General features: G+C 33.7%; 2 protein-coding genes across 3 annotated transcripts in view; both read left to right on the plus strand.

The window, feature by feature from the left end:
• Window positions 1-26,779, plus strand: part of Top2b (DNA topoisomerase II beta) — an 85,730-nt gene that overhangs the window by 26,032 nt on the left and 32,919 nt on the right. For both annotated transcript variants that reach the window (XM_087181440.1, XM_087181441.1), the window contains exons 4-15: window positions 7,243-7,306; window positions 11,786-11,931; window positions 12,708-12,805; window positions 13,478-13,690; window positions 16,684-16,857; window positions 21,234-21,335; window positions 21,530-21,667; window positions 23,200-23,338; window positions 24,037-24,194; window positions 24,325-24,450; window positions 25,437-25,547; window positions 25,629-25,734. In XM_087181440.1, coding sequence (XP_087037566.1) covers window positions 7,243-7,306; window positions 11,786-11,931; window positions 12,708-12,805; window positions 13,478-13,690; window positions 16,684-16,857; window positions 21,234-21,335; window positions 21,530-21,667; window positions 23,200-23,338; window positions 24,037-24,194; window positions 24,325-24,450; window positions 25,437-25,547; window positions 25,629-25,734 — 1,575 coding nt within the window. The remainder of the gene's footprint in view (window positions 1-7,242; window positions 7,307-11,785; window positions 11,932-12,707; window positions 12,806-13,477; window positions 13,691-16,683; window positions 16,858-21,233; window positions 21,336-21,529; window positions 21,668-23,199; window positions 23,339-24,036; window positions 24,195-24,324; window positions 24,451-25,436; window positions 25,548-25,628; window positions 25,735-26,779) is intronic.
• Window positions 16,864-21,227, plus strand: LOC147826419 (melanoma-associated antigen 10-like). The gene has a single exon (XM_087181445.1). It carries the CDS (start codon window positions 17,130-17,132, stop codon window positions 17,931-17,933), a length of 804 nt encoding a protein of 267 aa, XP_087037571.1. The 5' UTR covers window positions 16,864-17,129; the 3' UTR covers window positions 17,934-21,227.

The following is a 26,779-nucleotide window of genomic DNA, read 5'->3' on the forward strand; positions in this document are numbered from 1 at the left end:
CCATCCCTCCCGCTGCTCCCAGCCCACAGGAAAGGGCTTTTGGGTCACCATCCCTCCCGCTGCTCCCGGCCCCTGTTCCACCTCACCCAGCTCAGAGGAGGTAATCTGTGCAAGCGCTAACAGCCCCCCACCCAAGTCGAAATGAGCAAACACATAAATAAGTCTCAAAACCAGACTCCCAGATCACCTACAGCAACCCCAAAGGGAAATGAGATGGAACACTCTGATACTCAACCACCTGGACCCACTGAACTGGCAACAAAAGGGGATCTGGAAAAAATGAAATCAGAAATAATTTCTCAGATAACAGGAGAAATTGTGCCCTTAGTGCAAGACATGATTAATAAATCTAGAGAGAAGCTCAGGAACATGATGAAATCCCAACATAAGAAACAAATGGAATCCATAAAACAGATGCAAATAGATTTCCAGGACATGAAAAAGTCCATTGAATGTCTACACAGCAGAATGAGCCAATGTGAGGACAGAATTTCAGATATAGAAGATAAGATAGCAATTAGTGACCAGGAAAAGAAAACTTGCTTCAAAATTATAAGGGAACATGAGAAATCAATCCAGCAGCTGCTAGGTCATGCAAAGAAGAACATAGGACTGATTGGGCTCAATGAAGAAACAGGAGAGAGTGGAGATGACATAAAAAATCTCTTCACAGAAGTAATGGCAGGAAACTTCCCAAGCAGGAGAAAAGAGCTTGACATACAGATAAGTGAGGCATATAGGACTCCAAATAGCCTTGATAAAAAAAATTCTACACATAGGCATATAATTGTTAAGATTCCAGAAACACAACAGAAGAACGAAGTTCTCCAAGGAGTCAGAGAAAAGAAACAAATCACATACAAAGGAAAGCCCATCAGAATCACAGCAGAATTTTCAACCCAAACCATCAAGGCAAGAAGAGCTTGGAGTGACATATTCCAAGCCCTAAAAGAAAACACCCTCCAACCCAGATTGATGTACCCTGCAAAACTATCTTTCAAAATGGATGGAGAAATAAGATACTTTCATGACAAAGAGCACCTTAGGAACTTCGTGAATACCAAACCAGCACTCCAAAGAATATTACACAATATCCTAGGAACAGACATTGAGGATCACAACCCCAGGAAGCAAAGCAAAATGAACCCATCTGGCATGACAAGAAACTAAATGTAAAGGGGGAGAACCCAACAAAAAGAAAAAGTCATGGCAATGACAAGTCAGTACATTTCAGTTATAACCATCAATGTTAATAGTCTCAATTCACCAATCAAAAGAAATTGGCAGAATAGGTCAAGAAGCAAAATCCAACAATAAGCTGCATACAAGAAACACACTTCATTCAAAAGGAAACTCACAGACTGAAAGTTAAAGGGTGGAAAACAATACTCCATGCAATGGGAACCCCCCAAAAAGCAGGAGTAGCTATCCTCTTGGCAGAGCAAGTAGATTTCGAACCAACACTGATGAAGAGAGATGAAGAAGGACACTACATCCTTGTAAAGGGAAGAATCCAAGAGGAAGAGATGACAATCATAAATATCTATGCACCAAACACTAGTGCACCCAACTATATAAAACAAATACTAATGGACATGAAAAGTCATATATGCACTAATACAATTGGAGTGGGGGACCTCAACACCACGCTGTCACAAATAGATAGATCAACTAGACTAAAAATAAGTAATGAAATACTAGAACTCAACCAAACTCTTGAACAAATGAACTTAACATGTTTACAGAGTCTTCCACCCCACAAAATCAGCATACACATTCTTCTCAGCTGCACATGGGTCATTCTCCAAAATAGACCACATACTCACACATAGAATATGTGTAAGTAAGTGCAAAGGAATTGAAGTTATCCCCTGTATATTATCAGACCATAGTGCGATGAAATTGGAGATCCATACCAAAAGAAACTCGAAAAATTTCATAAACACGTGGAAATTGAACAACACACTTCTGAATAACCAATGGGTCACAGAGGAAATGAAAGAAGAAATCAGACAGTTCCTTCAATTAAATGACAATGACAATACAACATATCGGAATCTATGGGACACAATGAAAGCAGTCTTACGAGGGAAATTCATAGCAGTGAATACGCATATTAGGAAAAAAGAACGAACCCAATTAAACAACCTGATGCTGAACCTCCAGCTTCTAGAAAAAGAACAGGACAACCCCAGAGCTCATACAAGGGAGGAAATTATAAAGATCAGAGGAGAAATCAATGCAATGGAGACTAAGAGAACAATACAAAAAACCAATGAAGTCAAGAGTTAGTTCTTTGAAAGAATCAACAAAATTGACAAACCCTTAGCCAACCTTGTCAGAAAAAGGAAAGAAAAGGCCCAAATCCATGCAATTAGGAATGAAAAGGGTGAAATGACAACAGACCCAGCAGAAATCCAGAGGATCATCAATACCTACTTCCAGAACCTATATGCCAATAAGATGGACAACACAGAAGAAATGGACAGATTCCTAGATACATATGAATTACCAAAGTTGAACGAAAAAGACCTAAAAATTCAGAACAACCCAATATCAACCAATGAAATTGAAAATGTGATTAAAAACTTAACAACTAAGAAAAGCCCAGGCCCTGATGGCTTCACTGCTGAATTCTACAAGACATTTAGAGAGGAACTGCTGCCACTACTGTTTAAACTCTTCAATGAAATTGAAAGGGAAGCAATACTCCCAAATTCATTCCTGGAAGCAAGCATCACCTTGATCCCCAAACCAGAGAAAGACCCAACGAAAAAGAGAACTATAGGCCAATCTCACTAATGAACATAGATGCAAAAATCCGTAACAAGATACTGGCAAACAGAATGCAGAAGATCATCAAGAAGATCATACACCCTGATCAAGTGGGATTCATCCCAGGGATGCAGGAATGGTTCAATATATGCAAATCAATCAAGGTAATACATTATTATCAATAGAGCCAAGGACAAAAACCATATGATTATCTCCATAGATGCAGAAAAAGCATTTGACAAAATCCAACATGCATTTATGATAAAAACCCTACAAAAAATTGGAATAGATGGTCTCTACCTCAAACTGATAGAAGCCATCTATGAAAAACCAACAGCCAATATCATACTAAATGGTCAAAAACTGAAATCCTTCACACTCAAATCAGGAACAAGACAAGGATGTCCACTATCACCACTCTTGTTCAATATAGTTCTGGAAACATTAGCCATGGCAATTAGACAAGAGAAAGAAATAAAAGGAATAAAGATAGGTAATGAAGAAGTCAAATTGTCATTATTTGCAGATGACATGATACTCTCTATAGAAGACCCCAAGAACTCCACCAAAAGTCTTCTAGACTTAATAACCAAATTCAGTCAAGTAGCTGGTTACAAGGTCAACACACAAAAATCAATAACTTTCCTCTACACAAAGGACAGACTCACTGAGAGAAATAGGGCAAATAATTCCTTTCACAATAGCATCCAAAAAACTGAAATACCTAGGAATCATCCTAACGAAAGAAATCAAAGACCTCTTCTCTGAAAACTATGGCACTCTGAAAAGAGAGATTGAAGGTGATATCGGAAAATGGACAGACATCACTTGCTCCTGGGTAGGAAGGATCAATATATGAAAATGGCCATACTTCCAAAACTGCTATACAGATTTAATGCAATTCCAATTGAGATCCCAGCAGCATACTTCATGGACCTTGAGAAAACAATCCAAAAATTCATTTGGAACAAGAAGAGACCCAGAATAGCAAAAGCAATTCTAGGTAACAGAGACATGGCAGGGGGTATCACAATCCCCAACCTGAAACTCTACTACAAAGCTACTGTGATAAAAACAGAATGATACTGGCAAACAAACAGACTTGAGGACCAGTGGAACAGATTAGAAGATGCAGAAACAATGCCAGACACACTCAGCCATCTCATCTTCGATAAAGGAGCCAAACACCCTCACTGGAGGAAAGATAGCCTCTGTAATAAGTGGTGCTGGAAAAATTGGGTTTCAACTTGCCAAAGATTAAAACTAGACCTGTATCTCTCACCATGCACTAAACTAAAATCAAAATGGATTAAAGATCTAAATATTAAAATAGAAACTCTGAACCAGTTGGAACAGAGAGGTTAGGTTGAACCCTTGAAGACATTGGTGTAGGAAAAGATTTTATGAACAAAACCTCAGTTGCCCGTGAACTAGCACAAACAATCAACAAGTGGGATCTCTTCTTATTAAAAGGCTTCTGCACAGCAAGAGAAACCACCAGCAGTGTGAAGAGACAACCCACAATGTGGGAAAAAATCTTCACCTGCTCTTCCTCAGACAAAGGTCTACTATCTCGAATCTATAAAGAACTTAAAAAGATCAGACCTCCCAAATTTAAAGACCCAATCTGAAAATGGGCATCTGAAATGAACAGACATTTCTCAGAGAAAGAAGTAGAAATAACAAATAAATACATGAAAAAATGTTCAACATCACTGGTCATTCAAGAGATGCAAATGAAAACAATGCTGAGATTCCACCTCACCCCAGAAAGAATGGCTGCTATCACGAAATCAACCAATAACAAATGCTGGCGGGGCTGTGGGGAAAGAGGAACCCTGCTCCACTGCTGGTGGGAGTGTAGACTGGTGGAAGCAATGTGGAAATCAGTATGGAGATACCTCAAAGAACTAGGACTGGAAGTCCCATTTGACCCTGCTATTCCACTGCTGGGGATCTTCCCCAAAGAGTTAAAAGAATCATACCACAGTGATATATGTGCACCCATGTTCATAGCAGCACAGTTTGTGATAGCTAAAACTTGGAAACAGCCCAAATGCCCATCAACTGGAGACTGGATAAAGAAAATTTTGTTTTTTTTTATAAAATGGAGTACTACTCAGCCATAAAAAATGAGAAATTGGAGACATTTCTAGCTAAGTGGATGCAGATTGAGGCGATACTCTTAAGTGAAATAAATAGGACATACATGTATAAATACAGAACAGTTTCTCTGGTGTGAGAAACTGAAAGTGTAAATATGGACTAAATGTATAATAGGTAATGTGAAATAGGAAGAAAAGGGGCAAAGGGGAAGGAAGTGGGAGGGCTAGGGGAAAGGATAGAAGGGAATGGGATTAATATGAGAAAATGGAAAAATAGGAAGAAAATCTTTGTAAATAGGGAGGAATGGAGGGGTTGAAGGGAGGGCTGGGCAAGGGTGAAAAATAAGAACCAAGAGAGACTATGTAAAGGTGCAAATTTCCAATGATGAATGTCATTATATTGTATACCTAAAATGTACCAATGATTAGAATGAATAATTGATAATGCAAAATAGGATGAAAAGGTCCAAAGGTGTAGGGGAAGTGGGAGGGGCAGGGGAAAGGAAAGAAGGGAAATGAAAAATGGTGAGAAATGGAAAAAATAGAAATAAAGTCTTTGTCAATAGGGAAGGGTGGAGGGGGTGAAGGGAGGGCTAGGAATGGGGAAAAAATAAGAACCAAGATGTATTATGTAAAGGTACAATTCCCAATGAGAAATGTAATTGTGTTGTATACCTACAGTGTACCAATAAAAGAATTAAAAAAAATAAGTTAGGTAGAACTCTCGAAGGTATTGGCAAAGCAAAAAGACTTTATGAACAAAACTTCAGCAGCATGGGAACTAGGAGAAAAAATCAACAACTGGGATCTCATCTTATTAAAAAGCTTCTGCACTGCAAGAGAAACCAACAGAGCTAAGAGACAACCTACAATGTGAGAAAGTTTTTTAGCAGCTGTACCTCAGACAAAGGACTACTATCTAGAATATATAAAGAACTGAAAAAAATCAGACCCCCCCCAAATTCAAAGACCCAATTTAAAAATGGGCATCTGAAATGAACAGACATTTCTCAAACAGAGAAGTAACAGCAGCAAATAAACATATGAAAAAATGTTCAATGTCACTGGTCATTCAAGAGATGCAGATGAAAACAACAACTGAGATTCCACCTCACCCCAGAAAGAGTGGCTGCTGTCAAGAAATCAACGAATAACAAATGCGGGCAGGGGTGTGAAGAGAAAGGAACCCTTCTCCATTGTTGGTGGGCGTGCATACTCGTGAAACCACTATGGAAATCAGTATGGGGATACCTCAAAGAACAAGGACTGGAGGTCCCATTTGACCCAGGTATTTCCCTGCTGGGTATTTTCCCAAAAGAATTAAAAGAATCATACCACCGAGATACATGTGCACCCATGTTCATAGCGGCACAGTTTGTAATAGCTAAAGCTTGGAAACAGCCCAAGTGCCCATCAACTGGAAACTGGATAAAGAAGGTGTGTTTTTTTTCAATAAAATAGAGTAGTACTACTCAGCCATAAAGAAGGAGAAATATAGAGTCATTTATAGCTAAATGGATGCTCATTGAGGCCATACTCTTAAGTGAAATAAATAGGACACAGATGTGTAAATACAAAAGTTTCTCTAGTGTGAGAAACTTAAAGTGTAAATAAGCATTAAAATGATTAATAATGAATAATTGATACTTTGAAATACGAAAAGGTACAAAGGTGTAGGGGTGGAGGGAGGGGAAGGGGAAAGGAAAGAAGGGAAAGGAAAAATTATGAGGAAAGAGAAAAAACTGGAACTGAAGTAAATGTAAATAGGGAAGGGTGGAGGGGATGAGGGGTGCACAGGTAATGAAAAAAAATGAAAACCAGGATACATCATGTACAGGTACAAGCACCCAATGCTAAATGCAAATGTATTGTATACTTAAAATGTACCAATAAAAGAGTTTAAGGAAAAAAAAATAACTGGTTGGTTTCAGTCGAATCCACATATAAAATCACTAGTATATGGAAGGAGATTGAGGGAAAGTATTTGTTATCAAGTTAAAATATAATTAAACCAAATTTTTTACATCAGACTTCAATTAAGGGATTTAGTTCTGTTGTTTGTGTTTTTTGATGCTGGGGTTGAACTCAGGTAAGCACTCTACCACTGAGTTATAGCCCCACCCCTTATTTGTTTTTATATGCCACTAAAACACCCCCCCCCCTTTTTGTGGTGGAAAACATGGCAATAATTTGGTATGATTAAAAGTTAACAGTTTTATTTAGAAAGTAAGAATTTTTAGAAATTAGAAGATATTTGCATTAACTATTACTGTATGTAGATGTTTATGTTAGTGCAGTACAGTTGTGTCCATAATTTGTCTATATAACTGTATATTACTCATTGAGATATCTAATTTTGCAGTTAACGCTGCTGACAATAAGCAGAGGGATAAGAATATGACCTGTATTAAGATTTCTATTGATCCGTAAGTATATTCAAATTTAAATTTTTTAAAGTTATTTTTTCTTTAAGTAATCCCTAATGTATGAATAGTTCTCAAAGGTATAATGAATATGGTTAGTACATTATTGTTTCCCTGTTGCTTCAGACTTCAGTTTTGCCTTTCTTCATCATTTTATAAGTTTTCCCCCCAAAATACTTCTTTTAGGAGCTGTTGGATACTATTTTTCTTTGATGCTGTTGATGCGATTTAAGTGGCTAGAATATAGTCACTCTATCTTTCCTTCTTCAAGAGTTAAGACTAAGGGCTATTAGTGTTATTCTGTGTATGTTATGAGTTAAATTTATTTTTTATAATTGTCCTTTGGATTTTCCATTTATGACATGGTTTAATAAATTATATACTTTTGGTATTATAGAATATATACCAGTTGTTTAGCTACTTAGATTTCACTATGGTTATGTTTTAAAGATAAACATATATATGAAAGGATGACAGAGAGATAGAATTGTAACTAAACTTATTTGGTACTTAATGGCGATCAGATATCAGGTTCTTTTTAAAAATTTATCTCCACCTCATTTTAACTCTCAGCTGGAAAATTATTTTGACATACAACAAAAATTGTTAGCTCTTCTAAGGAGAAAAGGATGGAGATATGATGTATATTTTCATAGTTTATTTTTTGTTGTTTATAAGTCACTGATGAAAAGTTATTGAGTCTTTTCTTTCCCTGAATTTTACATGTATTTAAAATTTGTAATCAGCAAACATTTTGTGAGAAATTGCAGATCTTTTTTAAATTTTCACTGTAATACTTTAACTTTATTGAATTTCTTCCCATAAACTCATTCTTTTTTTTTTGGTACTGGGGATCGAACTCAGGACCTTTTGCTTGTGAGGCAGGCAGCGGAACCACTGAGCTAAATCCCTGGCCCTTATTTATTTATTTATTTTTTACTACATATACCACAGTGGTTTAGTGTTATGTAATGAAATTAATTGCATTTCAGAATTATTTAATTTCTGCATAATTTAGATTTCTAATTTAAGACATTATTTTAAAGCAGAATTCAAAAGGGAAAATGTGCTTTTATGTATTTCATTCAATTACTTCATTTTCTCTACTATTTTTTCTTTAGTTATCTTTTGACTTTCAACATTTTTGTACAGCAGTTTTTTTCTTCTTTGTGCATGTGTGTACATAAACATCTTGCATGAAGAAGAGGTTAAATTTTAAGAGCTATACAGTTTGGGTTAGCCTTTGTTTTATTTCATAGTATTCTTTGGCATAGATATAAAATAGAAGTAAAGTCATTATAAAAGGTGTATAAATAGACTAGCAAGGCATACCATGAAGAATTTGGATATCCTTCTAAAAGAGAATTTGGAGCAATTTTTTATGGGGTGTCGAAAATTCATTAAGTAATGTAAGATAATGGTTAGTATTGAAACAGTTCATTTGCTGGCATATGATTAAATCCAAACAGGGCTAGGGGTGCAGCTGAGTGGTCAAGGAAGTACTTAGTGTACTTGAGGACCTGGGTTTAGTCCTTAGCACAACAACGAAAGACACATATATGGGAAGCACATTTAAACTGAGTTCTGCTTCACTAGCCTAAGTATTCTCATTTATTTGGAATTAAAACTTTGAAACTAGCTTTCAAGTAATAATACAGATTCATGCATGTAGATTTTTTTTTAAACAGGATCACAGTATATACACTTATTTCTGTTGTATTTTGAACACTTAACATAGATCCTCATTCATTTATATAAATCTTAATTCTTTTTAAACTATTGTCTAGTATTGATGGAAATAAATTATTATGACAATTTAACCTGTTTAATCTCTTTAGTTGATGGATATTGGGTATTTTTCAATATTTTCAATATTTCAGTATTTCTTTTCAGTTTTGATTATTTTTCAAACTTTGTAGCATTTCAAAACAGTATCCTTATTCATATTTCTGTGAAAATTATTTCTTTAAAGATTATTAAAGGAACAAAGAATACAGTTGCAGAATATGGAATACAATTTTAGAGGTCCAGAAAAAAATATTGGATCTAGGAAGTGATACATATTGAAATTTTTTAATAGAGGTGACTATAATGGAAAGTTTCCCTTTCATACATGTCAGAGATGTCAAGCTTTATACTTGAAACTGTGATGGAGCTAGTGCTTGATTATAGTACAATGTATCCTAAACAAGATAAAACATTTCTTAAGTTTTTTTTAATTTATAGTGCCTTTTGTATCATTTTGAGACATTTAAAATTTATAATTTTCCGGGGCTGGGGATTTAGCTCAGTGGTGTCGTGCCGCCTGCCTCACAAGCGCAAGGTCCTGAGTTCAATCCCTGGTACCCAAAAAAAATTACACCAAAAAAATTATAATTTTTCATTTATTTATTTTATTTCTTTTATAATTCTTCTTTATTAGTTTTATAGTCCATGATGTTTTTATAGAAAATAGGTGCTTAATAAATTATAGGTAAGCTCAAGCTAGGAAGTCTGAAAAGCAGGGGAATCTGGAAGTTTAAAATCTGGAAGTCTTAAAAAGTAGTGCAATGAATGGCCTTTGCTTCTAAGGTCCGCTATTTTTACCTCTAGAGTTAGGACACACATTTCAGTAGGCAGTTTGAAATGGTTGTGTATTTAAATGTTCCGTTGTGTATTCTTAAGAGACTTTATCTACTTGCAAGAAAACCTAATTCTCTCATGAAGTCCCCAGTAAATAATTTAGACTTTTGCTAGCCTCAATATAAAGATTGGAAAACATTGTTAAAAATTTAGGGAGAACTGAAGTCATAAGCTGATCCTTGAAGCTTGAATGAAATTAGGGTAGACAAAGGAAAGAAGAAAAACACATCATGAACAAGGGAAAGACCAATGAACAAAGAAATGGAAGAATTAGTAATGAACATGGATAAGTAATAAAACAGCTGAAGGAAAAACAGGATTCATGATATACAATACTGGGAATTGTATGTGGCTACAATTAGGAATATGGATAGTGGGCCTTTGATATGTATTAAAGGACTTTTAAGCTTGATTTTACTAAAAGTATGGAGCTACTGCTGTGTTCTAGAGCAAAAAATAAATGGTATTATGAAAGCTGGGTTAAGTCCATTATATTTATGTAAAATATATTTAAGTAGAGTGACTAACAAAGGGACTTTTATCACTAATCTATGTGTAAGGTGATACTAGTTTTGTCTGCGCTTATACATTGGCATTTGGAATTAAAGAAGTGATACTGCTATGAAACAAATTCAGTAGAATAAACTAATATGATTTGATGACTCATAATTCTAGAGAATGATTAAGAGATAAGAATAAAAAATGGCATTGAAATGTGAACCTAGCAAAGAAAGAAAAGGGAAGCTTTGTGGGCATTAAAAGAAAGGAAAAAGGGCCGGGGATTTAGCTCAGTGGTTTTGCCGCCTGCTGCACAAGCGCAAGGACCTGAGTTCTATCCCCAGTACCAAAAAAAAAAACAAAAAAAAAAAAATAGAGGAAAGGAAAAGGTGGTTGCTGGTTTGGGGAGGGATGATGATGTGTTAAAAATTTCATTTAACATTTGATTTAATTATTCCATAAATCTTTTATTTTAATTTTTATAATTTAATTTTTTGGTATAATAACTACTTCTAATAACTCTTAAGAGACTAAGGTATGTGTAAGTGAAACAGTGTGCCTAAGAATAATTGTGAATCATGCTGGCAAATGATGACCTTTTAAGATGAATCTTAGTATTGGCTATGAAACTCTTGTTTCTTTGATTCTTAAGAGGATAAAAGTATCATACTACTGAGATCAATATGGTAGGTGAAATTTTTCATGGAGACTACTGCCACTGTAAGTCAGGTTGCTGTTACCTGCAGGAGCCTCTACCTCATACTTCCAGGAGTTAAAATTGATGATTTTGATGTAGAAAACTTAAAAGATCTAAAATAGGCAATATCTATATATTTAAAAATCATTAAAATTCATTTATGACAATGATTGGCATGACAAACAACATCTAACATTTAGGTTGAGACTGACACTCATTTTAGGCTGTTTGTCCCTTTTTCATCTGTACTAATGCAACAGTTAGGAAGTGAAAATGGTAACAGCCCCTAGCTCTGCAGAACTTGTCATACATCAATAGAATCAAGCAGGAAAATCATGATTAGTGCATATGAAAAGAAAACTGAATCTGTAGTTGATTTCTTATAAGTGGTTCTTTTTTCCTGGGAGGTTGAGAAGAGTTTATTCTCCTGAGAAATTTTGTATCATTGCTTGGCAGATCTTAGTGATCCTAGTCTGAGTTATGGCTCAGATTGAAATACATGTACTCACCAAGTATTTTCTTGAGAGATAAGTCAGTGTCTTCCATTTGATAATGGCTAGTGTCTTGCTTATAATTGTTCAGGTTTATTCTGGGTAACTTTACTTTTTTATGGAAATTAAAGTATGTTTAGTTTTAAACTGTAACTTCTACTTGTTTATTTACAGTGAATCTAATATTATAAGCATTTGGAATAATGGAAAAGGCATTCCAGTAGTAGAACACAAAGTAGAGAAAGTTTATGTTCCAGCTTTAATATTTGGACAGCTTTTAACATCCAGTAACTATGATGATGATGAAAAAAAAGTTACAGGTAAAGACTGAGTGGAATTTTGATTGAAAAATAATTTTCTTAATATGAACTCTATTTTTATGTAAACTATTACAATAGAGACTATATAATTTTCTTAGAAAATCTTTTTCAGAATTTATAAAAAATTGTCATATGTATTGTCTTGATTATATAGTCTGATGGTAACATTTTAAAGCCTGATAATACATTTATTTATGTGAGAACTGGTGGAACTCTATCCTGGTTAACAGTTTGAATTCTAAGTTGAGACTACTGTGAAATGTGTAGTGTACAAATGTGTTATTACATAAGCACATGCTTTTTAGTAAAATTACTTTTAAACTCTTCAAGATTGAAAATCTGAGCTCTGTAAATAAAGTTGAAACTGCTTTGACCAAAATCAAATGTTTTCCTATTTTATTTTGTTGCTGAAGTAGGGTGATGGTTTCTTTTACAAACCAAGGCTCTGGCAAATGATATAGAGAAGAGATTGATAGAAAGTTCAAATTTCATACTCCCATAGACTTACTGAGTCTTGAGAGCTACCAAGTTTAAATTTTATTTAAATTATAGTAAAGGTACTAGATTTATAAAATCTGTTTTAATTATGCCTATATGTGTTAAATCTTATCTTTCGTTAAAAAAATCTAAATATACTCAGGAATACTCAATCAAAAACTGATAAGATAATGCAGTAAGTAGAACTTTTTGTGACAGACTTGCCCTGTGGTAGACAAATTAACAAAGTTTCTTTAAAATCATTTTCACTACATCTTTCACATTTATTTGTTTTATAGGTGGCCGCAATGGTTATGGTGCAAAACTTTGTAATATTTTCAGTACAAAGTTTACAGTAGAAACAGCTTGCAAAGAATACAAACATAGTTTTAAACAGGTATGAGAGAATCATGTCTTTCTTTTTTTAAAATAATGTTTAATTTTTGCTGGAATAATAGAATCTTATGTACATTATACCTGTATGACTTTTTGTTTGTTGTTAAGGATTTAATAAGTTACAAGAGTAAGGAGATACCACAGTGCTCGGGAGATTTTATTAAACCTACCTCTCATTCCTTTAAAGCAAAATGGTTTGTTTGACATTTTTAGTCAAGTATTAGTAAAAATCTTCGAAATCTTATAGAGTCATTTAAATGCAACCACTTTCCATGTTTGAAAAATTTCTTATTGAATCATTAAATTCATATTTAAAAATGTTGGCAGATCTCTGAAAATAGTTTGAAATTTTCTGTAAGCTAAAATAGATTTGCCAGAAAGAACATCATTCCTTTTTATTTTTATAAAGCTCTATATGATATGTTGAAGAATTTGAAAGATGTTTTACTTCCAGTATATAAAGTACAATTTATTTTCAGCATGAGGTTTTAAAAATGGTAATAAGCCACAAATTTTTTCTATTTTCAGATTTAAGGATTTGTTTGGTTTGTTGTGAAAATAGAATATATATTATATATATATTTATAGTTCATTAAAGACTCAGAATTGTTTTTGTGTATTATGAAACGTAGAAGCATGGTAGAAATACATGAGTATTTTTTTCTTTTTAAAGACATGGATGAATAATATGATGAAGACTTCTGAAGCCAAAATTAAACATTTTGATGGTGAAGATTACACATGCATAACATTCCAACCAGATCTGTCTAAATTTAAGATGGAAAAACTTGACAAGGATATTGTGGCCCTCATGACCAGAAGAGCATATGATTTGGCTGGTTCATGTAAAGGGGTTAAAGTTATGTTTAATGGAAAGAAATTGCCAGTAAGTGTTTTCTAAAATAGTTCAGAACAATGTTATTTTGTAGACAAGATATAGTTGGATCTTACATTTGAAATATAATCTGATATTCTCTTTAAATTTTTGTGTTTGGATTATTCTCATTTAAAGTAATTGTTGATGTTTGTATTAAATCTGTTATCTTGCTAACTGATTTATACTGTATTCCTCCTGTTTTTTTTTTTTTTTTTTGGTACTGGGAATTGAACTCGGAACCTTGCACTTGCAAGGCAGGCGCCTGAACCACTGAGCTAAATCCCTGGCCCTTGTGTTTGTTTTGTTTGTTTGTTGGTCCTCTTATTCCATCTTTTCTGATTTTAATTGAGCATTTAAAAATCAAACTATCTTCTCTGTTGACTATTTTCAAAATCCTTTTTAGCAGATTCCATGGGGTTTACAATAAACACTTTTTTAAATGACTTGAGTCCACTTTTAATATATTACTTCATGTATAGTGAAAGGATTTTGTATCAGTATAACTACAGTTTCTCTCTTCAATTCCCTGTGTCATTGCCATATTTCACTTTTAGATAGACTATCATATATTTGGTACCGGGGATTGAACTCGGGACCTTGCGCTTGCGATGCAGGGGGCAGAACCGCTGAGCTAAATCCCAGGCCCAGAGAAATATTTTTTAAAATCACAAAAAATTGCAAAATAGTGATATTGTTTTTGCTTTACTCAGTTTTCTTAGAGCAATTAGAAAATACAATTAAAGATTATACTGTACATTTATTTATTCCATTTCCAAGGCTCTTAATTTGTTGGTGTGTATCTTAGTTTCTGATTTCTTTTTTTTTTTTTTCTTCTTGCCTTCAGGTCTTGCTTTGTTGCCCAGGCTGGCCTAGAACCCCAGGTTAAAGCAGCCCTGCTGCTCCAGCCCTTGAGCAGCTAGAACTACAGACATGCACCACTGGGCCTGGTTTCAGTTTCTGATCTTAACCATATTTCCTTCTGCATGAAGATTTTCCTTTAACATTTCTTGTAGAACAGCTGGCAATGAATTTCTTTTACTTTTGTCTTGGAAAGTCTGTTTTTCCTTCATTTTCAAGGATATTTTCACTAGAGATACACTATAGTTGACAGTGGCTTTCTCTCAGCACTTTAATGAGGTCATTGCATTGTCTTTTTGCTTGTATGATTCATGATTAGAAGGCTGCTATGTTTTTAATTGTATTTTGCTTAGTAAGGGGTTTCTTTTTTCTCTGGCTGTCTCAATTATTTTCTATTTGCTTGATTTTTTTGGTTTGCTTTTGTAATATCACATGCTTATGTATGTGGTAATTGTTTTTGTTTTCATTTATCTTGGTGTCTTTTGAGCTTCTTGGATCTATTATTTTATATATGTCACTAATTTTGTAAAGTTCTAGGTATTTCTTAAAATATTTCTTCTGACCTGTTTCTTCTGATATATGTATAATTTTACCATTAGGTATTGTTCCAAGCTCTTGAATTCTTTGCCTATTTTGTTCAGTTTATTTTCTTTGTGTTTCACTTTAATTTCTTGCCCTTCAAGAGAATTTTTATTTTCTTCTATTGCCTCAGTCTACCACTCTCAGCCTGTCAAAGACATTCTTCATATCTTCTGTTGATTTTTAGCATTTCTATTTGATTCTTAATTTCCATTTCTGCTGAAGTTACACATTGCTACCTTTTGCACTAGAGGCTGTAATAAAATTATAGTTACTTTAAATGCTGTGGCTGATACATACTTCAACATATGTGATATATCTGATTGTGATTGCTTCTCAAAATTTTTTCTTGCATTTTGATATGTCTGAAAGTTTTTTTGAAAATTAGATATGTAATATACAGCTGTAGACACTGAGGTGAATAGATTTTAGTTAGGGATTTAATCTATCCAAGATTTGGACTGTGAAATTTGTTCCTGTCTGCCATGTATATCAGGGGCTTTCAAATTCTTCCTTGTTTCTGTCTTTCCTCAAAGATGGTCTGTTTCTTGTAGCTTTTCGAGCTAAAAACCCACTGTTGTTATTGAAACCTTGTTTGCTTGGTAGGGGGGTTATGTGTAATGTCTGATTAAATCTGTCTTTGGAGGGCACAGTGAGCTTGTGTCTCATGGATTTGGCTCCAGAAGTGTTTGTGCCCATCCTGTTCTCTCTTCTTTTCTCCTAGTAGCAGTAATTATGTATTAGTGTTCTCAGTCTGTCTTTGAGAACACTGTAGAATAACACACACAACCCACCTCTGCACATACCATACAACACTCGCACACACTACACTCCTATCTTTTCTGGAAAGAAGATGCATCTGGGTAGATTTCCCATTGGCTGCTGTTCTCAGCTAGGCAGCACTGTAGGGAGGAGAGGGGTTTTCTTTTGTTTCAGATCTTTTGTGTATTTGGTGGGATTCCTAGAGGAAAAACCTGCAAAAGAATAGGAATTCCTTATGACTGCAGCTCCTAAGAATTTCCCACATTCATATTAGTCTATATAGTCTTCTATATTCGTTAGTTAGAATTTCTAGTTGAAGGTTCCTACTAGTTTATTTAATTTCTGCCTTAGGTAAGCAACTGTTTAGCTTCTGTGGTTTTCTACTGATCCATATCTCCAGATATCAGAATGGCCAGCTATCCTGTGACAATTCTTTGAGTTCATGAAAGATCATTACTTTGTTTGATCAGTTTTCTTGTAGGATAGAAATAACTTTTATTTCAGCCCTCTATAAGTTTGCACTCACATTGGACGTCTACTTTGTCATTTTAAAAACTTAAAATTGTAAAAGATTTTGTAATTTATCTGTCTAGCTGTTCCTTTTTATACTCTTTCTCAAGTATACATAGAAATTCTTTTTCAAAGAGCATGAGTAAAGAGGCAGAAGAGGAATCTTGGATCTGTGGAATAAGAGCTGTTGTAAATGGAAGATGATGAAAATGAGAAGTAACTAATGGGTTTCACCTATTTGTGCTGCCAGTGTACAATTAACCATTTATTGATTTTGTTTTTTAAATTAATAGGTAAATGGATTTCGCAGTTATGTAGATCTTTATGTGAAAGACAAATTGGATGAAACTGGGGTAGCCCTGAAAGTTATTCATGAACTTGCAAATGAAAGATGGGATGTTTGTCTTACATTGAGTGAAAAAGGATTCCAGCAAATCAGCTTTGTAAATAGTATTGCAACTACAAAAGTAAGTATGAAAATTCCTTGTTCCCAAGTCATTGATAAAATAATTCTTTATTAAAAACAACAGAAGGCCACATTCCAGGTTGAGACTCTGAAAATAACCCATTCCTGCCTCTGTTTCTGGCCTTGCACTATGCAGTGGAGAATTCTCAGTTGTAATTTTTCAAAATCTGGGTTTGGATTCTTGGAGAAGCTGAATTGCTATTGCTCAGCACTCTGTTTTCCAGCACTGGAGATTTGAAAGCTTCAGATCCTCAACAAGTTCTTGCTGTCCTCATGGCTTCCAGTCAAAGGAGTCAATCCTGTGAGGGTTCAAGCTCCTCACAGGATGCACACTTCTCTCACACCCTGCAAAATGTGCTCCTAAATGCCAAGTTATGTAAGTTGGTGTCATTTCTGCTCAAGTATCAAAAGAAGGAGCAGGTTACCATGAAAGAAATGATGCATGTTGTGTCCCATGATTACCGTAACAACTTCCCTCTGAACTTTTGGGAACTCTGTGAGTCCATGTATCTGGGCTTTGGCATTAAAATCAGGAAAGTGAATTACTCTGGCAATACATATGAGCTAGTACCCATTTTGGGTCTTACATACAGTGGGATACTAGATGGCGATGATGAAAGAATCATTCTCAAAATTGACATCATTATATTCGTCCTGTCTCTAATCTTCATAGAGGGCAACCGTATCAGTGAGGAGGACCTAACGCAAAAAGTGAAAAGATGGGACATGTTAGCTCAGTCTGAGCGTATTCATTTTGAGGAAGCCTGGAAATTCATCACTGAGAATTTAGTATGGGAAGAGTACCTGATGTACCGGCAGATACCTAGCAGTGATCCTGCTCACTATGAGTTCCTGTGGGGTCCAAGGGCCCACGCTGAAACCAGCAAGATGAAACTCCTAGTTCGTATGGCCCATCTTAATGGAACAAATCCCAAGTCTTACCCAGAACTATATGAAGAGGCTTTGGAAGCAAAACTAGGTATAGAGCCAGGGTTCCTGAGAAACGGGATATTGCACAAGGGTGTCAGTGAATTTGTTCTCCCCAGAGAAGAAATGAGGCCCATTTTCAGTCTCTGAGAGCAGGCAGTTTTCTAAGTAGTGAAGGGCCAGGGGAGGGGTAAAATAGCATGCATAGCATCATGCTGTCTCTCCTACTTGGGTTACTTGGAAATGGACAGGGCTTTTCTTTATGGTTTTTTGAAGTATTGGTCTTTTTGGGGGAGACTGAAGTAGCTTGCATATTTATTGAATGGTATTGATCTGTGTATTTTTAGTTTTGTGATGTTGATATTTGTGTTTTCTGATGGGAATATGATTTTGTGTGACATTGATCACAAATGGAGTGCCTTTTCCATTCAAATGTAACAGTCTTTCCTGTTTTATCATACAAACAGGAAAACTATTCAATGTATTTATGATAAAATGGGAGTGGAATAGGAATTTCCTTGAAAATTGTAAGTTTACATCAAGTTAGAAGGACCCTAGAAAAAGTGATAAGGATGAAAATCAAATATTGGCTGGTGCTTATTTCTTTTCCCTTGTTGATCTATACTGTTAAACATATTTATTGCAAAAAAACCCCACAAAACAACAAATAAAATAAGAACAAAACTGTTTTTAAGTGAAAATTGACATATGAAAATGAAAGCTTATTTTCATTACAGTGGTTATGTTACAGTTTAAATATCTATTGAGAAATAAGTTTATATGCTTATTGAGAAATAAGTTTATAATTTAAATATCTAATGAGAAATAAGTATATGTTTATTGAGAAATAAGTTTATAATTGAACATATTTTATGAAATTTAGAATAATAGATTTCTTCTGTGGTCTGAGTTCAGGGTGTAATAACAGAATAATAGGAAATGAGTCTGTTGAGGTGTCTGCCATTCTAAGGAGTTTGAACAGTCTTCTGTAAGTTTTCAGATTTCAGAATTAAGTGAAATCTTCTCATCTAAAAGCATTTATTAGGCTGATGATGTAGCTGCTTAGTCATAAGAGTGGTTGCATAGCATGCTTGAAGTCCCAGGTTCAGTCCCCAGCTTTGCAATCAATCAATAAGTGCATTTTAAAAAAATTTACTGATCATAATAACATGTTGGACAATACAATCGTACATCCCAGAATAGTGATTTTTTACTCTTGTTCAAGTTTTAATGTCTTTTTAATGCTTGATATATGTAATCTAGTATCACTTTTTCCAGTTAACAGAAAGTCAGTTATGAGTGTACTTTGTTATGTGTAATAGAAAATTAAAGTGACTTAAACATCTACAGGTTTTATTTTTTCCTCTCATAAATGGGGACTGGGGATTAGTGAGTAGTATTAGACTGTTATTGTAGTACCACACTGCCATCAGGGACCTGTCATCTTTCTGGCTTTCTTTTCTGCCATCCTTAGCATGTGGTTTGATTCTCATACTTTCAAGATACCTATTACATCCTTATACATTCCTTCCATGTTTGTTCTAGGAGAGGAAAATGGGATTGAGTTAAATTTCTTTTGGTCAGGAATATAATAGTTTCCCTAGAAGGCCTACCCAGCAGATCTTTGGTAAAATTTAATTGACTAGAATTGGGTCAGATGGCTGTCTTTAGTTACAAAGGAACCAAGGTTTGCAAGTGTTTTTTAAAAAAGAATTTTAAAGAGGTTTTAAAAAATTAGTACATGATTATAGTACATGCTGTTTACATTTCTTGTGGGGAGCTGGTACATGTACATAATACATCTTAATTTCTTCATTCCCTGTCCCTTCCCTGCCTCCCTCCCCCACCATCTCTTGACCCTCTTCCTGGTTTTTTTTTGTTGTTGTACATGTTGTAGTACATAATATTTACATTCCTTGTGTGGAGTTAGTACATGTATGTACATAACACATCTTAATTCCAGAAGGAACAAAGAAGGAAGAGTAGAAAACAAAAAATAATTAAGATGTACATGTATCTCATGTTAAATGTAATCATTTTGTACTGCAAACATGTAATAAAATATTTTTTAAAAAGATAAACTTGAGTCATTTGTAGGAAAATGAATGAGCTTTGAGACCATAATATTAAGTAAGATAAACCAGACACACAAGCTTAACTATTACATGGTTTGTCTTACATGTGAATCTTTTTAACTGAGCATGTTACTAGTTTAAAAGTTTGTGTTTGTTGATGAAGTAACAGGAGGGTCAATGTTAGATGGCCAGCTGACAATTGTTGCCACAGTCCCTAGGCTTAAATCACAGGAGTCTCATCATCACCATCCATGTCTATTTTCATTTTCACTTCCATTTCATCTCTTATTCTGTTGTTTCTGTAATAAAATTGGCTATGTGGAGTTGTGTGACATAAAGAGAGATACACATTTGGTTTTTGTCTTCAATTCCTGAAGGAGCTCTCAAAACAAATTTCTTGAGTATTAGAGATGATAAAATGAATCTTTTTTTTTTTTTTTTGGAACCCTGGATCAAATAAAATATCTTTTTGTTTTAGGGCTTGATCTTTGTCCCTAGTTCCTGGCACAAATCTCCTAAATCCCTTAGAGTTTCCTGGGTGCTACCAGTTAGTGTCTTGTTCTTCCATGGTAGTACTTTATGGGGCCTTACATTCCCTCAGATACCAAGCCTTGATTAGAGGCCAGGATCTTTCAGTTCTTGTCCTTTAATCTGTGGGAAGAAGAGAGGGGTCAGAGATTGAATTTAAAATTGATCATATCTACATGATGAAAGCTCCGTCAAAAGCATCTAAATGGTAGGGTTCAAAGAGGTCTCAGGCTGATGAATGTATGCCTGGAGAGAATGAGGAAGCTCCATGCACACTCCTGCTCAATATTTGCTCTTTATATCTCTTCTAGTTATCTATTCATGACTTGTATATTTTACAGTAAACTGGCAAATGAAAGTAAAATGTGTTGTTGAGTTCTTGAGTTCTAGTAAACTATTAAACCTGGGTAGGTCATGGGAATCCCCAAGTTATAATTGGTTTGTTGGAAGGAAGGGAGGCCCAGGACTTGCACTGGTATCTGAGGCGGGGGACAGTCCTATGGGACTAAGCCCTGAACCTGAGAGGTCTGTACTAACTCTGGATAGTTAGTGCCAAAATTAAATTACATTGTTGATCATTCAGTTGGTGTCTAGAGAATGAGAGTTGGTTGTGGATGGTGGAAAGCACCTCAGAATTGGTGTCAGAAGTAGGTTGAGAAAAATGTGGAACTTGGTTTATTGGTGGTATGGCCCAAAATACCTTATTTAAAAAATCTCGACTGTGTCATTTGAGACTCATATTACTTCTGTAGAAAGTGGGATTAATAATGCTGAGATTACCAAGTTGTTGGCTACCCTAACTACAGAAAATTTTGTTTTCTATACTTTAAAAATTTTTTTTCCTTAGGGTGGACGACATGTGGATTATGTAGTAGATCAAGTTGTTGGTAAACTGATTGAAGTAGTTAAGAAAAAGAACAAAGCTGGTGTATCAGTGAAACCATTTCAAGTAAGTGATACTTTATATATATAATTTTTTTTTTTTTTGGTACCAGGGATCGAACTTGGGACCTTGCGCTTGTGAGGCAGGTGGCGGAACCACTGAGCTAAATCCCTGGCCTATGATGCTTTATATATTTTGCCAACTTACTAAATAATACATTCTGATGTTGACCTTCCTTTCTTTTTTTATGTTTTCCACAGGTAAAAAACCATATATGGGTTTTTATTAATTGTCTTATTGAAAATCCAACTTTTGATTCTCAGACTAAGGAAAACATGACTCTGCAGCCCAAAAGTTTTGGGTCCAAATGCCAACTATCAGAAAAATTTTTTAAAGCAGTGAGTAAAAGCTGTATGATTTTTTCAGTATTATTATTGAGAGTTGATTAAGTACTTCTCTTGGTTACTTTATTCTATTTGTGATTAGTCTCTTTCTTCACATTAACTGTAGGTATAGATATGTTTACTATATAAACTAAGATCCTTAAGTCTGATAACTTTATTGTATTATAAAATCATTGATCGGTATATCAAGAATTAAAGTAGGGATTATGTAGCTGTTTTTTTAGCTTTGCATTGGCCACTGTAAAGCTCAGATTTCCCTCTAACAAATATGCAAGTCCTTCTATAACTCTTGGTTTCATCTTTTCTACTTTCATTTCAACTTCAACTACTGAATTTTACCTTTATATATATTTTGATTGTGGTAACAAATGTTACATAAAACGTACTGTTTTCTATATACTTTAAAATTTAATTTTACTTTGCATATATATGTTTAGGCTATCTTAACTTTTCTAAAGTAAGATGAGGATACAAGTAAATAGTCTTAGATTTGTACCTGGGCTTGGCAGCTAATATTAGTTCCTTGTAATCTGTTGTATATAATTGGAATATAAAGATGAATAAACCAAAGCCAATGGTTAACTTCTTTATTCTTTTTGGGTTAACGTCTTGTCGCACACTGATTTAGTACAAAGTACAAACATGAGTGTTGAAACCTCACTACCAAGTTATTTAAAATAAAAGTTGTTTTTAGGTTCTAGTTTAAGGTCTATAAAAATAGTACTTTTGGATCTAATTATAAAAAATTCTGAGCACAAATTGCTGTATATTAGTATTTCCCCAAATTTCTGTCCTCATAACAGTTCTTTTGATGAAGTAATTTGATTTCAGATTTTATATTTTTTCTTTCTAGGTAGAGTAAGTTTAGATTTGGCAACATAGTTCAATTCTTTATGTACTAAACATTCCAGAAAATGATTTCATCTACATAAAATGAATCACCCATGATGATAAAGAAAAACTGCATTGGAATTGGATATGGTTAACTTTTTTTTCTTTTTGGGTTAGGATCTTGACTCACTAGAAAGTAGAAACAATGTGTAATGTTGAAATCCTCATTGTCAAGCTATTTAAAGAATAAGGCCCATTTACATATTCCCAAGTTTATCCTAATGTTTCCTTTCATGTTAATTTTTTTTGTCATAATAAATTCAAGGCATATTTTGTAGTGAGATATTTAAAAATGTCAATTTTTGCCAGTTAATAAATTCATGAGTAAAATTTGCTAGTAACAATAAATATTCTTCGTGGAACTCATTACAATAGAATTTTTCTCAGGTAGTACAATGGCTTTTTTTTCACATATAATAGATCATGTGAATATAGTTATCTGAATTAGTTTTACTGTAGTTAAGTAAAATTTACTAACATGTATTATCACCATCATCATTGTTTTGAATTAAAATATCTTAAAACTTTCCACATTCCAGGGATCATAGTAAGCCCTATAAATTTTAAATATATGAAAATTTTGATTTGTTTACCTACTGTATGCCATTATAGTTTGATTTTTCTTTTCCTTTTAGGCCTCTAATTGTGGCATTGTAGAAAGTATCCTGAACTGGGTGAAATTTAAAGCTCAGACTCAGCTGAATAAGAAATGTTCATCTGTAAAATATAGTAAAATCAAAGGTATTCCCAAACTGGATGATGCTAACGATGCTGGTAAGATTCAAATTATTAAAGATCATATTTTTTTTCTTGCTTATTTTTATTTTTCAGTACATTTCAAAATATTTTTGCTTTTAACTCGAGGCAGGTGGCGGAACCACTGAGCTAAATCCCCGGGCCAATTTCAAAATATTTTTGACTAAACATTTAGAAATCAGAAGTCTTTAAGTACATATAAAAGAAAATATTGATCTTATCAGCAGATAAAGCATCTGTGAAATAAATGACCTCTTAATTTTGAAAGAACTGTATTTATTGAAATGAGTTACATTACATTGGACTCTTAAGCAGTGCATTTATCCCTCTAGCAAATTAGCATTTGAAATATACGAAAAGAAGTAAAATATATTTAGTATATATTATTTATACTTACTAGATATGAATGATAAGAGATAGCAAAGGGAAAGTCTAAAGGTCATGTTTAGCTTGTATTCAGTTACAAAAATTTTTCATTCACACTATGATTTTTTTGTTTAGAATATTTTACTTCATTGAAATTCCATATGTATCACATATGACTAGCGTTCATGGGATAGAAATTCAACAATGCGTATTCAATATTTAAACTGAGCATAGTGTAGGATGACTGTTACAGTCTTTCACTATCATTGTGATCATTAAATTTTCTGGCTTCATTTTTCTAATTAGTTAAATGTGGAATTAGAGTATATGTAACTTTTGACTTCTCTTAGGTGGCAAACATTCCCTGGAGTGTACCCTGATATTAACAGAAGGAGACTCTGCCAAATCACTGGCAGTGTCTGGATTAGGTGTAATTGGGCGAGACAGATATGGAGTCTTTCCCCTAAGGGGTAAAATTCTTAATGTAAGAGAAGCTTCTCATAAACAGGTATATATATATATTTTTTTCTTACACATTATAATGTTTCTAATATTTTACTAAGATTTTAAACTGAAATTCCTACTTTTCATATATTCTAACACCTAAAATACTTTCAATGCTTTTCCTTTTTGCACAGATCATGGAAAATGCAGAAATAAACAATATTATTAAAATAGTTGGTCTACAGTACAAGAAAAGTTATGATGATGCAGAGTCTCTAAAAACATTACGTTATGGGAAGATTATGATTATGACTGATCAGGTTGGTCTGAAAGTTATCACATATTTAAAATTCATATCTTTGGATTGTCTCTTTGATAATTGTTTCATGAGAGTTGTTCCAAGATAACTTCAGTGGAAGTGAATGTACATCAAGGGGAAAAAGCATATTGTTTAATATAAACATTTATGTGAAGCACATTTTACATTATTTAATTTTTTTGCTACCAGTTTTGTTGGTTATTTAAAATATTTTTAAATGCAATAAATATGAGAATAAAACAGTGTTGTGGGCCGGGGATTGAGCTCAGTGGTTCTGCCACCTGCCTTGCAAGTGGAAGGACCCGAGTTCGATCCCTGGTACCAAAAAAAAAAAACAACAAAAAACTGAAAAAACAGTGTTGTATAATAGTGATGAAGCATACATGTTAGTAGTAATGATGAAATCTGCAAGTGAAAAGATCACTCAATAGACAAATGGTTAATATTGGTATATGATGGCATAAATTGGGGTGCACAAAGAACAGGAGGACCTGAATTATAAAATGACAGTGATCAAGAAAACTTGAAAATTGGAAATAAGAAATTTCACATCCTTATGTTTGTCTCTTATATTCTAAGTTAAAGCATTTGTAGAGAAAATATAATTTAATTTTAAATAGAATTTTTGCAATTTTTATGTCAGCAGACCAAAGAGTTTCTTCTTGTATTGCCCAGTGAAGTGGGATTATGACCATGTTTTATGTATTTTCCATCTTTAAGTCATTCTTAAAATGAAACCCAGGTAAACTATAAAACAGATAAAATGATAATTATTTTATAGTGACTAGACATGCAGTATATCACTAAATATATTCTTTGTTTGCATTTTAAGAAACAATGTTTTTATTATGGTCATCTAATGTTTTATGAAATAGAGTTCTAAAATTCAAATGGAATTTTTTCTTTCCTGTATTTTAAAAAATTTGGTTACATGAATAGCTATATTTTACAAAATTATTATAAGGCCTTTTTTTTACTAATATTTAGGATCAAGATGGTTCTCACATAAAAGGCCTGCTTATTAATTTCATCCATCACAATTGGCCATCACTTCTGAAACATGGTTTTCTTGAAGAATTTATTACTCCCATTGTAAAGGTACTATTTGCATTATTATGCTTTTGTATTGCTGTCTCAAGAGTAGCAGAAAGACTAACTTTTTTTTTTAATTAATTTAAGGCAAGCAAAAATAAGCAGGAACTTTCCTTCTACAGTATTCCTGAATTTGATGAGTGGAAAAAACATATAGAAAACCAAAAAGCCTGGAAAATAAAATACTACAAAGGTTTGTATTTTAAAAAAATATTTAAGTTTTGTGAAGTGGCTACTGGCAAATTTACTTTTATGAGAGCAATATAAACATGCTTGGAAAGTTGGTTTCTTTTTGAATTCCAAAACAGTTATTTTTAATTTTTAAAACAGTGTCACAGAAAATTCTATATAATGGATTTCTCATGTTCTTTAGCAGTCACTACTTTAATGGCCAATCTTCTTTCATCTAAACCTGTCTTGTCACCACCCTACTAGCTTGAAATAACATCCAGACATTATACTATTTCATCTACAACTGCCTTAGTATTTATTTCTAAAAGAATTATTAGAATTTAACATACTTAAAAATCCTTCCAGTGTTTAAATTCCTCATGATCAGGCTGGGGATTTAGCTCAGTGGTTTCGCCACCTGCTCTGTAAGCGCAGGGACCCCAGTTCGATCCCCAGTACCAAAAAAAACCCCCTCATTGTGTTAATATATAAATAATATTATAAAAATATAAATTTTTACATGAAATCACATGGAAAATATGTTATTATATATTACATATTTTAGTCATGTTCTACATTATATTCAGTGGGTCTCTTAAATCTCTTAATGCGTTGTTTCACTTTTTATATTTTTTCCTTGCAGTTTATTCAGCAGGGAAATTGAGCTATTTTTCCCTTATAATTTTCCACATTGTAGATTTTGCCTGTTGTATTCATACTATTTCATTTAATAGGCAGCACATTTTTCTCCCCTTTTTTTTCCTTTTCTCATATTTTTTATTTTCCCTTCTTTCCTTTCCCCTACCCTTCCCAATTCCCCTGCTCTTTTAGACCTTTACTTCCTATTACACAATATCAATTATACATTTTTTAAATTACAATATCAAAATTTAGAGGACATTACTACAGTTTTTACAGAATTTAAAAGGATATAGAGAGCATATTACAAAAATCTGTTTTGAAATAAATTTGACAACTTCTAAGAAGTACATTGGAAAACAAATTAATGAAACTAACTCTGGAGGAAATATAAAATTTGAGTAGCGCTTAATTAAAGTATATTCCTA

Source organism: Heterocephalus glaber, unplaced genomic scaffold (assembly GCF_053883595.1).
Source record: "Heterocephalus glaber isolate CG9 unplaced genomic scaffold, H.glaber_assembly_v1.0 deba00001472, whole genome shotgun sequence".
In the NCBI taxonomy this organism is placed as follows: Eukaryota; Metazoa; Chordata; class Mammalia; order Rodentia; family Bathyergidae; genus Heterocephalus; species Heterocephalus glaber.

What these genes read in the sequence shown, in the direction of transcription:
- LOC147826419 (XM_087181445.1), top strand. Translation starts at nt 17,130, where the DNA reads ATGGCTTCCAGTCAAAGGAGTCAATCCTGTGAGGGTTCAAGCTCCTCA.